The 15,793-nt window shown below is 41.2% G+C and overlaps 1 protein-coding gene across 1 annotated transcript in view; it reads right to left on the bottom strand.

Annotated features, from left to right (window-relative positions):
• Window positions 1-239: 239 nt before the first annotated feature.
• The window catches only part of LOC145518598 (uncharacterized), a 339,146-nt gene continuing 323,592 nt past the window's right edge, over window positions 240-15,793 (bottom strand). Inside the window, exons 3-4 of the mRNA XM_081523412.1 lie at window positions 2,184-2,248; window positions 240-491 (exon numbers count right to left, since the gene is read on the bottom strand). Of these exons, the coding sequence (XP_081379538.1) occupies window positions 350-491; window positions 2,184-2,248 (207 nt within the window). The 3' untranslated portion in view covers window positions 240-349. The remainder of the gene's footprint in view (window positions 492-2,183; window positions 2,249-15,793) is intronic.

Here is a 15,793-nt window from a genome sequence, read left to right as displayed (position 1 = left end):
CTTATCTTTTACTTTAAGAGTAAAAAATAAGTAGTTTTTATTAACACTGATGACTACTCTCTCATCCCTCATCAGAAAAGCACATCTTTCCTGTTTTCTCTATTTAACAATTAATAGAATAGAGCCTCCAACTTCTTTTGGATGAAAAAAGTGTTAGATATACTGACAGCTGTTTAATTTTTGATTCTACAGACCACACAGTTCATAGCACAATGGATTTGCCCAGCACTGAAAATCAATTTTCAGAAGATAAAACATTTATTTTTAAACAGAAGAGTCTACATGTATCTTTAAACAGAAGAGTATACATTTATTCAGAAAATATTTTTGAAGCATTTAGTTTTTCACTTTATACTGAGACCCACAAAGACCCTCCGATGCTGCAGGACGCACTAGGGGATGGGGCCAGCTGTGACTCTGCCCTTGCGGACTCGCTGCCGCCTGGGGAGGAAAGTGTCGCAGAAAATCGACGCTCATCACTGCGGTGAGCGCTGTAAGGGGAAAGGTAAGTTCCTGAGAGAACAGTGGGGGACCTCAGCTACCTCTGGGTTGTGCATGCATGCTCAGCCACTTCAGGCGTGTCTGAGTCTTTGCGACCCCACGGACTGCAGCCCACCAGGCTCCTCTGTCCGTGGGGCTCCCCAGGCAAGCACACTGGGGCGGGTTGCCCTCCTTCCTCCAGGGGATCGTCCAGACTCAGGGAGCAAACTGGTGTCTCCTACATCTCCTGCACTGTAGGTGGATTCTTTAACCACTGAGCCACCTTGAAAATGTGATCTATAGACTGTAATCTGACTTGTGAACAAGAATGTATATGCGTGTGTAAGGGCAGCACAGGGAAAAAGAGTAAGCTACGAGTTGATTTTGAACACTAAATAAAATCTGGAGCTGTGTGGCTGGGGGGTGGAGCAGGAAGACCCTGAGCCCTACTCCTCCCACAGACACACCAAAGTTCCAACCATTTACAGAGCAACTGCTGGGGACTCAGACGGCAAAGAGTCTGCCTGCAACACGGCAGACATGGCTTTGATCCCTGGGTCGGGAAGATCCCCTGGAGAAGGAAATGACAGCCCACCGCAGTATTCTTGCCTGGGGAATCCCGTGGACAGAGGAGCCTGGCGGGCTATAGTCCATGGGGTCACAAAGAGTCTGACATGACTGAACGACTTCACTATCACTACAGAGCAACTATCCGTTAGAACTACCTGAATACTAGCAGAAGCTGCTTTCCACAATTAAAGATATAAAGCAGGAGCCACAACAATTCAGGGCTGGGGGAAGCAGTGGAGAAGTGATATAATCAACACCCGTACCCCCCACAACAGGAAGATAATCACAACAGCACAGGTTTCCCCAAGGAGCAAGGGGTCCAAACCTCACATTGGACTCCCCAGCCCAGGGGTCTTGCACTGTGAAGATGAGCCCCAAGAATGTTTTATTTTAAAGGCTAATAGGGTTTACTTTCAAAACAGCCAGAGGGCTCTGGGGAATGGAGACTTCATTCTTAAAAGATGAGTGCAAAATGTCACACACTCCAGACCAGGGAAGAGGCAGTCACTGAAAAGGAGCCTGGGTCAGACCCACCTGATGGTTTATGGAGCCTCCCGGAGAGGCAGCTGGGAACTGGAGCTCACCCCGGGGACGCGGACTGGTGGCAGCCATTTCGGGGAGCTTGCTTACTACAGGGACACTGGTGTTGACAAGTGCAATTCTAGCATCTTGCCCCCAGCCTATTAGTGCCAGGGGCTACTGCCCGCCAGCAGGCCGGCACTACACACAGCCACCCCGGGACCCGGCCCTCCCACCAGGCGGCCAGCGCCATCCCCGGGACTCGCCAAGCCTCGCAGCCAGGCCTGCCGGGAACCCACCCCACCCACCAGCTAGGAGACACCTCAGGAGGGAGAGAAAAACAGGGAGGAGGAACAATAACTGGAATAAAACATATCTTATGAAAGAAATATGCTAGATTAGATGACTGAGGAAGCAGATCAGTAAACTGGAAGACAGTAGTGTAAATCCAAATGTTCACCCAAGCTGAACAGAAAAAAATGATTGAAAAAATGGGAATAGCTTAAGAGACTGCTAAGATAACATCAAGCATGCTAAAGTTTCTTCTGTAGAGTTCCCAGGAGAAGACAGAGAGAGGCAAAGCTTACATAAAGAAATGATAGTGGAAAACTTGCCTGGGCTGGGTAATGAGGCACACACATGCAGGCCAGGATGCACAGAGAGTCCCAAACGAAATGAACTGCAAGAGAACCACACCAGTACACATGTCATCAAAGAGCAGAAATTAAAGGTAAAGCAAGAATCTTAAAAACAGCAAGAAAAAAGCAACTACTTACATACAGGGAAACTCCCATAAGACAATCAGCTGCATTTCAGTAGAAACTTTGAAGACCAAAAAGGATTGCCATGATTTCAAAGTGATGAAAGAAAACAACATGCAAACAATAATACCTCAACCAGCAAAGCTGTCACTCAGATTTGAAACAGAACTAAAAAGTCTTACAGACAAGCAAAAGTGAAAAGAGCTCAACGCCACTGATGTGGCTTTACAAGAAAATGTAGAGGGACTTCTCCAAGCAGAAAAGAAGAGATCGAAAAGATCACAACTGAAAAATAGGAAAATTAAAAAAAAAGAAAAAATCTCATTCATGAATGCAAGCCTACAAGAGAGGCAGTAGATCAACCACTTAAGGAGCTGGTAGGAGTTTAAAAGACACAAGTAGTCAAAGTATCTATGTCCACAACAAGTAGTTAAAAGGTACGCAAAACAAAATAATGCAAAATATGACTTCAAAGTACTACTAAATGGGGGAGTAAAAATTCAGGTTTGTTAGAAAAAATTAATATACAGACATCTGTTGTGTTGCTATATAATAACAACAAACTATCAGAAAGAGAAATTAAGAAAACAATCTCATTTACAAAAAATCCAAACAAGAAGGTAAACAATCTGTACTTAAAAAACTATAAGACGCTGATGAAAGAAACTGAAGAGAGGACAAACAAAGGGAAAGATATACAACGCTCATGATTGGAAGAATTAATCTTATTATAAAAAACCATACTACGCAGAGCACACAATGTATACATGTGTGCATACAATGTGTGTGTGTGTGTGTACATGTAGTATATATATATGCAATACGGTATATATCCTGCATATACACAATGGGATATTGTGTATATGGAATATGCATACACACACACAAGGGAATATCACTCAGCCATAACAAAAGAACGAAACCTTGCCATTTAAGATACCACAGATGGACCGAGGATATGGCGTGCGTGTGTATGCTAAGTTGCTTCAGTCGTGTCCAACTCTTTGTGACCCAGTGGACTGTAGCCCACCAGACTCCTCTGTCCATGGGACTCTCCAGGCAAGAATACTGGAGTGGGTCGCCATGCCCTTCTCCAGGGGATCTTTCCCACCCAGAGACTGAACCCACATCTCATATGTCTCACTGCATTGGCAGGCAGCTTCTTGACCTCTAGCACCACTTGGGAAGCCCAGAGGGTATTATACTAGGGCAGTAACTCAGGCAGAGAAAGACAAAAACCATATGATTTCATTTATATATGGGGTCTAAAAACCAAAGCAAATGAATAAATACCACAAAACAGAAACAGATTCATAGATACAGAGTACAAACTGTGGTCGCCAGAAGGGCGGGTGCTTGGGGATGAGGGAAATAGACAAGGCGGATTAAGAGGCACACACTTCTGGTTATAAAATAAATAAGTCAGTGATGTAATGTACCACAAAGGGAATAGAGTCAATAATATTGGAATGACTTTGAGTGGTGAGAGATGGTAACTACACTTATTATGGTGATCATTATTTAATGCATAAAAATACTGAAACAATATTTTGTACAGCTGAAACTAATATAATATCGTGGTCAATTTTACTGTAGTGTTTTTTTTAATCTGGTATCTTTAAGATAAAAGAGAAGTAACTTAATGTTTCAGGAGTTCAATATAGGATGAGTCTGAAGTGAGAGGCATGGGGTAGATTATAGTAGGCAAAATTTTGAAAGCCAAGCTTCAGTATGCATTGCTGTAAAACAAATTATTGCAATATTAGTGGCTTAAAGCAACAACTACTCAGCATAACTTCACCTATGCAATTATACCAATAATCTCAATTCTTCGTTGGCTTAGATTTCTCTTTGAATCTTGTTTCATAAGTTTCTTCAATGACCTACCCACCTTCCTGGCTAAACTAAAACATGTGGGGTTGTTTTCTGTTTGCTTTTAATAGCACTGAATCCTTTAACATCATTCATACGCCCTTTTCAAAGGTTTTGCCTGGAAGTATCATCTTATTCAGCCTTTATTGTTCTCATTCTGAGAGAAATCAGGGAAAATACAACCGAGAGCGTAATTCATTTGCCCCACTCAGACTCACTCCCCAGGCATGAATCCATGTCTGGAACTTTCACTTGTGTTATTATTTATTTTTCATTTGTTTTATATTTACACTCACTATAGCGTTTGCTTTCTCTTTCATGGTACATAGACTTGAATTTAAGACAAAAGCGCCTTTGATTTGACTCCTCTGTGAACAAAAATAATGATCTTTTAGAAACCTTAAGGATGTTCCCCAAAGGGCTGAAGTCAGAAAGTGGAGGGGGCTGGAAGGCGAGCAAGCATAGTGTCCGTATAGAAACCAGAAGAAAAGTTACTGTAGAAGCATCGACCCCAAGGACACTGTCCTCTAAAATCTCTCTGAGCTACACGTCAAGGGAGGAAACATTGCCAGTGATAGCCTGATAGGAGAAAGAGTTGGCTTGAATTGGTGAAGGGCATTGGCTTCAGAAAGAATTTTGGCTGTATAGGAACTCTTGGAACAAACTTTTAGGAGGGAACATCTTGGCTTGCTGAACCTTTGGGACGTTAACCATTCATCATGAAGTCAGTGTGAACATTTCTGTAGCTCAGCATTTTGCCAACTAACTTTCAAGTTAACAGATTCTCCATCATCACCAAAATATTCACTGACCCCAGAGTAATCACTCCAGATCGTTCGAATCCTCTTCCAAAGCAGGAAACTATTTTTTTACAATCATCATACCAAGTATTAATTTGATAGTGATGATGTAAAAATAAATTTATCCAAGATATAAGGTTAAGGAATGGAATTAGGCAAAGGTAGAGAGAGAGTCTGAGTCATCACGTATGTTCATTATTGGGATTCTCTGGTTGGTTCTCTTCCTTTTGTGCTATTTCTGGATTTTTTTCCATTGCACTATTCAAATACTGAATTGTGGCAATAAACAGGTGACACCATCCAGGAATGGTGCTTGTTCCATTTCAGGCACATCAAAGAGACACTACCAGCTTTTGAAAAACAGATCTGAATTGCTAACTAGCCCCAGAGTCTCAAATGAAATTTGGATTAATTTTTTCATTAGCAAGATAAGCCCAGGTGAGTCTCCTTCTATGCATTTAACACTCAAACCAAGGCAATACTTTCTCTGCTTCAGATAAGAAATGGTGCGAACTGATAAAGTCTGGAAGTTTCAGAAAATAAGTGCATATGTGTGTGAGTGTGTGTGTGCGTGTGTACCATGCACAGTCAATACTGTCTGCAGTCCACTCAGAAATGCAAAGCGAACGTGAGCCGGCATCGCCTGAGCTGAGGTCCCCCACGTGTGCACGTGTTTCCACTCGGACAAGTGGCTAAAATTTCTTTTCTGAAGTGACTCAATCTGGGTGAGCACGATCTTCAGGATCTTCTGAAGCCCCTCTAAGATTTTAGTTCAAGGGACTTTCCTGGCGGTCCAGTGGTTATGAATCCGCCATCCACTTCAGGGAACGTGGGTTCCATCCCGGGTCAGGGGATGGAGCTAAGATCTGATGTGTTGCGGGGCGGCTGAGCCCAGGACTAGAGAAGCCCGTGCCCCACAGTGAAGAGCCTGCAGGCCGCAACAAAGACCAGCACGGCCACACCCTACGATGATGATAAATGAAAACAAACAGAAGATTCTAGTTCAAGAGGATGGGGGGGGCGAGAGAATAGTAAACGACAGTTGGCGAATTTTGGAAAAAGAAAACAGACGAATGAAGGTAACTAACTAGTACAGAGTTTTGGAATTTTGCTGCCCATTAAAAGCACCTCTGGAATATCAAATTAAGCTATGAAAGAAAGGCATTATAAACTGCTGAGTAGAACAAAAATCCATGAGTCCCAAGCCTCAGTTTCTTCATGGGTTAAAATTAGAACAATCTCATGGGATTTTTATGGAGATCAAACAATTTTATGATTCCTGGCCCAGAGTTAACTTTTGGTAAAGGCTATTATTATATTATAATTAAATATGTTACACTTATATCCCATATATTCCTATATATCACCAGAATAGGTATAAGAAATGAGATGGCTAAATTAGAAAATAAATATTATCTAATTTATTTCAATATTAAACAAAATTGAAACTTAAGGGGTACAGGACAAAATATGTATTAACTTCAACACAAATCCTTATACATACTGAATTCCTGAACAGTTGAATCCAATTAGTTTAGATGATATAGGAATTATCTAGATAGCATGTCCACTGGAGATGTAATATAAAGTCTATTCACACACTGGGAGACAATTAAAAAATAGTCTTCATGAGAAATATTAAAAAATGCAATAAAATTTGCAGAAGTGTACGTGCAACTCTCCCAGTTAACACAGTCACTGAAAACACTACAGCTATTCAACAGGAACACAACTCAAGAGCTGGCTGCCCTGGTGGCTCAGATGTGAAGAGCCCACCTGCAATGCAGGAAACGCAGCAGGAGCCTGGGTTCGATACTCGACCAGGAAGATCCCCTGGAGAAGGAAATGACAACCCACCCCAGGATCCTTGCCCGGAAAATCCCATGGACAGTCTATGGGGTCGCGGAAGAGTTGGACGTGACTTAGGGACTAAACTGCAACAGAGAGTGGAGCGTTCCTTCCACATCACCTGTTATAAAATGCGATCGTCACGTGTTTTTCTTATTCTGTGGGTGTACATCTACAACAAGAAAGTAAACATATCTTTATATTCTGTTTTTCAACTTTTAGAAATGATTCTGCCCTCTTGACCTGTATTGACCTTCATAATACTATGAGGTACCATCATCAGCCAGCTCTATTTCTCATCTTAATGGTTTTTATTAATTTATAGGGAAAAGAGTGAAATAATGGGACAGTGCAAACAGCATTCCAAGCACTCATAACTATAAGAGCAGTGTGCTTTCATTTAGGGAAGTGATTAGCTGTAAAAACTCTGAATTTGGCTCCTCAAGGCCAAGATTGCATCAGGTATGGAGAACAGAAAGAAAATAAATCCTTCTGTAACACCCTCGAGGCTGGCGGGGTTTCAGGGTAGTCCTTGGACATGCCACCACTGTAATGAATTTTGAATCGGTAACACTGCCTCCCTACCACATACCGGGCAGAGTTTTTCAAATCTCTGGGGAAAGACAAAGCAGAAAATGGCCATATAAAAGTACATTTAAATAATACATTTTAGTTGTGAAAGAGCCAGCTTGTTGGTGTAGCAGTTTTGTTCATATATCCATTAAACAAAGGACAAAACTTTGAGCATCAATTCTTTTGGGGAGATTTAATTAGACTAAACATATTCCTACTAAGGTTTACCCTTATTAATAGTGAATTTTAGTCCAATATATATCATCATTTAGCATTGTAACTGAGGGAAAAATATGGTCTTAAAGAGACCCCCATTGGATGGATAGAGATACAGATATAGATTTGATACAAATATAGACAGACAGAAAGAAAGAAAGACAGACGTAGATAGATATAGATATATTTGGGGCTTCCCCAGTGGCTGGTCTGGTGGCTCAGATGGTAAAGCGTCTGCCTGCAATGCAGGAGACCCGGGTTCAATCCCTGAGTCAGGAAGATCTCCTGGAGAAGGAAATGGCAACCCACTCCAGTACTCTTGCCTGGAAACTTCCATGGACTGAGGAGCCTGGTAGGCTACAGTTCATGGGGTCGCAATAGAGTCAGACACAACTGAGCGACATCACTTTCACTTTTCACTTTCAGTGGCTGGTGGCTCAGTGGTAAAAAGTCCCCCTGCGCTGAAGGAGCCGCAGGGGACGTGGGTTCGCTCCCTGGGTTGGGAAGCTCCCCCGGAGGAGGGCGCGGTGACCCGCTCCAGTGTTCTTACCTGGAGAGTCCCATGGACAGAGGGGCCCGGCGGGCTGCAGTCCATGGGGTCACAAAGAGCTGGACACGACTGAAGATGCTTAGCGTGTATGCATGCATGTGTATATACACACACATATATATGCATATATACACATACATACACACATATATAAACACTCACACATCGTTTTCAAAAGTGAATAGAATCGTGTAATCTTTAAAAGATAATTTCCTTTTTCTTTCTCTCTATCTAAACACAATGGAAAATATGTTCATCTGTACCATTTTTCCTATGAGAACCTACGTGTAACACAGGGACCTCTACTCAATGCTCTGTGGTGACCTAAATGGGAAGGAAATCAAAACAAGAGGTGATATACATATATATATATATATAGCTGATTCACTTTGCTATTGATAGTAGAAACTAATACAACATTGTAAAGCAACTATGCTCCAATAAATTTTTTTATAAAAACTAAATAAATAAATTTAAAGACTAGGGGATATAATAGCTTATGTCACTTTTTAAAAATATTATGTATTTTTAATTGAAGGATAACTGCTTTACAATCCCGTGCTGGTTTCTGTCATACACCAACATGAGTCTACCATGGGGATTTGCTATGTGATTCAGGGAACTCAGACTGGGGCTCTGTGACAACCTAGAGGGGTGGGATGGGGTGGGTGGTGGGAGGGAGGTTCGAGAAGGAGGGGACGTATGTGTGCCTACAGCTTACCTTAATATTATCTTTGAAAGTCTCACAAAGTTGTTAACATTCTTATCAGTTCAGCTTCTCTTTCTTTAGTAGTAAGTTTTACTTAAAAAAAAAAAAGTCTTTGTTTTTCTATCTTTGGTTTTAAGATTCATTTTGTCAAATTCTTTTCCTTGCTCTTTACACTTGACTGGATTATATTACAATCCTCAGAATTTTGGTTAACTTGGGCACTCTTCAGCCAGAAATATAGACATAATAAAGATCTCTCTGATCTTTATTTGTCTGAATAAAGGCAACCTTTATGAAGAAGAGTAAATCCCCAGATAATATGTTCCTCAAGTATTTGGCACCATTAACAAGAGTGTTATCATTAAAGTCAGTATTTACTAACTGATGAAGGTGCTATGGATATCAGTCAACATTCACTTTTCGGTTTGTATCCTTAGCATTTAATAGTTCTTAGGAAAAAGAGATCTTAGGAATCTGAAGAATAAGTCCCTTCATACAGGCTGAGAATACATGGCTGAGAAGGAATTGAAAGTTTAAAATTTTCAGCCACTAACTTCTGTCTATGGCAAACCTAAGAAGCATATTAAAAAGCAGAGACATTACTTTTCCGACAAAGGTCCATGTAGTCAGTCATGGCTTTTCCAGTAGTCATGTACAGATATGAGAGCTGGACATAAAGAAGGCTGAGCGCTAAGGAATTGATGCTTTTGAACTGTGGTGTTGGAAAAGACTCTTGTGAGTCCCTTGGACTGCAAGAAGATTAAACCAGTCAATCATGAAGGAAATCAGTCCTGACATTTTACTGGAAGGACTGATGTTGAAGCTGAAGCTGCAATACTTTGACCACTTGATGTGAAGAGCTGACTCATTGGAGAAGACCTTGATGTGGGAAAGATTGAAGGCAGGAGGAGAAGGGGATGACAGAGGATGAGATGGTTGGTTCCATTGGATCACCACTCAATGGCAATGAATTTGAACAAACTCTGGGAGATGGTGAAGAACAAGGAAGCCTGGCATGCATGGTCCATGGGGTCACAAAGAGCCGGACATGACTTAGCAGCTTAACAACAACAACAACTTCTGTCTATCAGACTATTCTGTTTAGGGATGAAGATATTCTTGTCTCTATGAAGCTTGCCTTCTCCACACAGTAGCCAGTCAAGGGTGGGAGAGAGAAATGTCTCCCCAGAGATCAGGTTTTTGTTCCCAATACTCCTCCAAAACTGCTTTCTTCAAGATTCCCAAAACCTGGCTGCTGCTGCCTTCAAAGTTAAATTCAGTCTTCTTCTAACTTAACCCATCAACACTTGTCACAACTAATAAATCTTTCCCTCTTTTTAGCATCTTTTATTGAAGTATAATTTACAAACCCCTAAGTGCACATAATTTTAACTGCATAGTTCAATAGGTTTTGACAATTGTAGCCACCCATATAAGGACCACCCAAAACAAGACATAGAACATTTTCACCACCCAGTAAGTTCCTCTGTGTTCCTTTCCGGTCCATCCCCACATGCCTCAGAGGCAGTCACTTTCTGAACTGAGTTACCTTAAGCTCCTGTGCCAAAGATTATTTCTTGTACTTTTATAAAAATGATATGATTCAATATGAATTACTTTGGTTCTTTTCTGATTTCTTCCCCCCAACATGGATTTTTGAGATTCTATACCATAAGCAGTTCACTCATTCTTCTCCTGTTGGGGTGCTTGAGCTGTTTTTGGTTTTTAGCTATTAGGATTAAAGATGGCACGAACATTCTTGCACGAGACCTCTTTGGAACTTTATGTAATGCATTAAAGATTTGGCCTTTATCTTTGGATTTGCACAGGTTTGACTATGATGTGCATACATTGTTATGCTTCCCTTTTTATACGGCTTCAGGTTTGCTGATGTCCTTGTTTGTATGGGCTGATATTTTCATCATTGTTGGAACATTCCTGGCCATTATTTCTTCGGTTATATTTTTCTGCCCCGTTCTCTCTTTTCTGCCTCACTGGGACTTCAAGCACATGTTAGATGATTTGATGTTCTCCCACAGAACCTAGTTGCTCTGTTTTTTTTTTTTTCCTCTTGCTTTTCTATAGCTAATTTCCCAGACATTATCCAGAGTGATATATCTAAATACAAATGGAATCCTATTGTTTTTCTACTCGACACTGCCAATAACACTTTATTTCACTTGCAATAAAGTCCAAAATACTTGTAAGAGCCGACGAGGGTCTATGTGACTAGGTCCCCTGTTCTCTCTGACTTGTCTTCTAGAATTTTCTCACTCACTCCTTTCCTCCAGCTGCTTTGACATCTTTTCTATTTTTTTTTTCTCTATCCTGACATCTTTTCTATTTATAGTTCTATTTTGATCTTCTGTTGAAGCTACTGCCTTTACCTGGAATGCCCTCTCCTAGTTATTTGCCTGGTTATGTCCCTCTTTCTTTTTTCTTTATTCAGTACTTTTCTGCTTAATGAGGTCTGCCTGAACCAGCCTGAGTAACACCGTCTCTTGCATGCACCATCTTAATCATGTTTATTTAAGTTTTTATTTTCTATAGACTTTTGTAACAATTTAGCTTCCATGAAGTCAGGAATTCTTGTATATTTTCTTTACCTAATATCCATGTGCCTAAGACAGTGCCAAGCACAAAGTGAGTATGAAGAAGTATTTATCAAATGAATGAATACTTTAAAGAAGCATGATTTTTATCGAGAGATTGGGAATTCTGTGACTGCAGCTCTATCTACTTCTTAGGCAACTGAATTGGATGTACTCGTTTCCCTTTATTAAGGAAGATAAAAAGTATTACTGCATAATAATCACTTTAATTTTGTTTGCTAAAAGACCCATAAAATTTTGTAGTACATACAGACTGATGCAGTAAATAAAAATAACTTGAACTATTTACTTTATATAATGTTCAGAAGCTGTTTAAATTGGATTATGGCTTCCCTGATGAGAAAAAATGTTGAAACACAAAAACAGTTTTGAAAACAGGATGAAATTCTCAATCAAGACATTGTTTAGTAGCTCACTGGTAGATTTTCTTATACCAAACCTGCAGACTATTAGAGATTAATCTTCTCGTATGTTTCCATAAGTCACAGTTCCATTATTTAGTCTATACATCGTTAATAGAATCCTAAATCATGGTTAACTACATTCATTAGATAAGGTACTATAGGGAAGTTAAGGCAATAAATCTGAAAGAACGGGAGCTTTTTTTGGTCACAGGTACCAAGGTCAAAGACATGCATCATTTACCATCCGTGTGACCTACAGTAAGTTACTTAATCTCAGCTCAATTTAGTTGTTTTGTTTAGTCGCTACCGTCCACGGGTTGCTAAGTCTTTTGCGATCCCAGGGACTGTACCCCACAGGCTCCTCTGTCTCTGGGATTTCCAAGCAAGAATATTAGAGCCATTTCCTCCCACAGGGGATCTTTCCAATCCAGTGATCCAAGCCAAGTCTCCTGCCTTGTTTGTTCACCAGTAAAATGGGAACGTTAATATCTCTTATATGTATGTTATGAGGAGTAAATAAAATATTATGTTATAGTTGTAGTTATACAATTAGTTATAGTTCCTGATACAAGATAGAAGCTTGATAAGCAGTAACTGTTGGTTTTAACTGTAGTTACTAACACATATACATATATCATATATTGTATATGGTAACATATAATAACATACATATCTGTGTACTATATCCAATGTCATGTTAAGTGAGTCAAAGCTGTTCAAAACTCCAATCAAGGGAGAAGTTGGTTGTAAACCTTTTCTTTTCTGAAAACATGGATTGAGAACAGTACAAATTCCCAAAACATTGACCCCTGCCTTAGGTGGCACTAGTGGTAAAGAATCCCCCTGCCAATGCAGGAGATGCAAGACATGCAAGTTCGATCCCTGGGTTGGGAAGATCCCCTGGAGGAGGAACTGGCAACCCACTCCAGTATTCTTGCCTGGAAAATCCCATGGACGGTGGAGCCTGGTGGGCGACAGTCCACGGGGTCTCACAGAGTGGGACACAACTAAGCACGCTCACAGTACTGGAGACAGATAAGTAAAATGAACCCAAAATGACCACGATTGGAAATAGACTAAAGGTAAAAGCAAGAGCAAAATTTGTAGGCGAACTCCTATGATATGCTTGAAATTAACATGATAGCAAAATTATATGATATGCCTGAAAACAACGTTTACCATTTGAAGTAGGACTGTGTCTTGAATCTTCAGTCCTGTGGGAGAGAAGAAGTACCATCGGTCAGCATCAAGCTGCTGGTGTCCTTGGCATATCCACGGCCATGGAGCAGCAATAGCTGCATCCAGTTATTATTTGACAACATTAGACACTAAAATGATCAATCAACTCTCCTACCATTAGCTAATTCCATCACTCTAATTCCAGGCTAACCAAAAAGCCTCTTGATTTTACCCTGCCTTCCCATCAGAGTATCCAGAAGACAGACACTGTCTGAGGATGTCCACCACCAGTAGTCTGGTCTCTGCAGCAACTATGCTTCTCATTATGGAGATGAGCTTCCAATGTTCATAAATCAGTTTCTGGGGACTCTAGCTTGTATGAATTTTTTTGAGATATTGACCATCTCAAGAGGCACAGTCAAAAGTCAAAGTGGAGAAGACCCTGTTTCTCAGTGACCTCATGAATAGATGTCTCCCTCTGTGACTTTGAACAAATAACCTCAACTTTCTGAGCATAACCGTCACATAGAGATGACAGAAAAAAAAATAACTTTTGGGTAGGACATGACGATTAAATGAAATGATGCCATGAAAGCTGTTATTTGACTTTTGGTGCATAACTCTCATGAGTGTTGTTTCACAATTATGACTGAAGAATTGTTGATGGGATCAAGAACTATCTCTTGAGCACTGCCTCTCAAACTTCAATGTGTATATACATCTTGGAGATACTACTGAAACGCCCATTCTGATCCAGTACTTCTGGGGTGGAAGTCAGGGTGTTGCATTTCTAACAAACACACTCATAGGTGATGCCAATACTACTGGTCTACACACCACACTTTGAATAGCAAGTTTCTAGATTACAAACCCACCATGCCTATCTTCTGAGCCCAAAAACTTCTACAGTGAAAACAGCTACCATCTCTAATCTCCTTCACTGTTTAGATAAGCATCAAGAGTGTGACGCTGGGGAGGCTGCTTTGAATCTGCAGCACCACCGGCTATGACACCAGATGGACATGCGTGCAGTGGTATAACTGGCCCTTCAAGTTTCCACTCTCCAACAGTTGGCAGGGAACAACCTTCTCTGTACTCTCCCCATGAACAAAACCTGCACCCTGAATTCACCTAAAGCATAGCAGAAGGCATCAAAAAGCTTTATGACCTCAAGAGATTAAAATTCCTTAGAAAAGAGAAAATCTTGCTGAGGGAGGAAAAGAGAAAATGTTAGGAGGCCTTGTAACACACACACACAAACAGATGAAAAGAGCATGCAGAACTTCAGATGAAGCTTCTCTGTAAAGACGCGAGGCACACAAGCAAGGAAGCATTAGCAATTCTACCAAGTCTGTATGGGACTGAACCCTATAAAGAATTTGAGTTGTAGCAGTGATAATACCAAACAATAAAACGTTATCCTTTTCAAGTTTTTTTCTTCACAGATAAATTCTCCCTAGTCAGAGCCACCAAAATGTATTTTAATCAGAACCCTATTTGTATATAAATGACAGATAAAATATAGGCAAGCATTTTTTTTCTTTCTTTGCATAGTTCATCATTTCTTTGAGGAATGGAAACACAATAAAAGGATACTGATTTCCATTAATTTTCTTCTCCTTGCAAGTAAATTTAGGAGTGAGTCAGTGAACAATTCTCTACCTGTCCTATTTTTTTTTACTCCTAATTCTTTATCCAGTCAATTTCTAAAAATAACAAGAGAATTCTGCACTACATACAATTAACATAAGCACATTTCTTTGGGGAATGAAATGACATTATGTTGCAAAGATTTAACGTTTACCTCCTATAAGAAGTCAGAAGGGGCAAATTCCAGTTTCGATTCCTCAGAGGTCACTCCATCTTACCACTGTCAGCCAAGAAGGGTCAGTAAGTGTTGGCGGCAGAATACTCCCCAGTGGTTCAGTGGTAAAGAATCCACCTGCCAGCGCAGGAAGATGCAGGATCCATCCCTGGTCCGAGAAGATCCCACAGGCCGCGGAGCAACCAAGCTCGTGAGCCACAGCCACTGGCCTGTGCCCGAGGGGCCCGGAGCTGAAACCACCGAAGCCCCGTGCCCTGGTGCCCGTGCCCGCAGCTGGAGAAGCCGGCACCTGGAGGGCAGCCCCCACTGGCACAACTGGAGAAAAGCCCTCGCAGCAACAACGGCCCAGCACAGCCAGAACTAATAATAAATTTTAAAAATAGATCTGAAGGCAAAGTTTGCTCTGAAGTTACTCAGAGCCCCCCAAGAACAAATCTAACCTTAAGGAGTCTGCGTGATATCAACATTACACTCTTACTAAAATATCTCCATTAGCAGGAAGACACAATACTGCACACGCCAGTGAAACTCTAAGAGCTTTCTCTCTGAATTTTTACTTTATTTTTCTCTTGTTTCTTTTTTGAGAACGTGAATGACCTGGGTTCCTTGGGTCAGTGTCAAGAGAGGGCAGTTACGAGTGAGGAACGGAAATGAAACCAAGTTCCGCCTAAAGCTGAGCGCCCTGCTGGGCTTGTGAGTAACCTCTCCACCCAAACTCCACTCTCCTTCTTGTCCCACCCTTGATCCCCTCGGGACTGAGGGCTGCCGAAGAAACGACGAGACTGAACCTGAGCAGACCCTCGCAGGGCCCCCCCTGGCGCCCAAGCCCCCCAGGCCCCCTCCTCCTTATGTGTAGAAAACAGCCTTCTGTGTCC

The sequence above is a fragment of the Giraffa tippelskirchi genome, chromosome 8 (assembly GCF_054371585.1).
Source record: "Giraffa tippelskirchi isolate mGirTip1 chromosome 8, T2T-mGirTip1v1.2.pri, whole genome shotgun sequence".
Lineage (NCBI taxonomy): Eukaryota > Metazoa > Chordata > Mammalia > Artiodactyla > Giraffidae > Giraffa > Giraffa tippelskirchi.
Note: the sequence above shows the minus strand (reverse complement) of the source record. Positions and strands in the feature narration are given on the sequence as shown.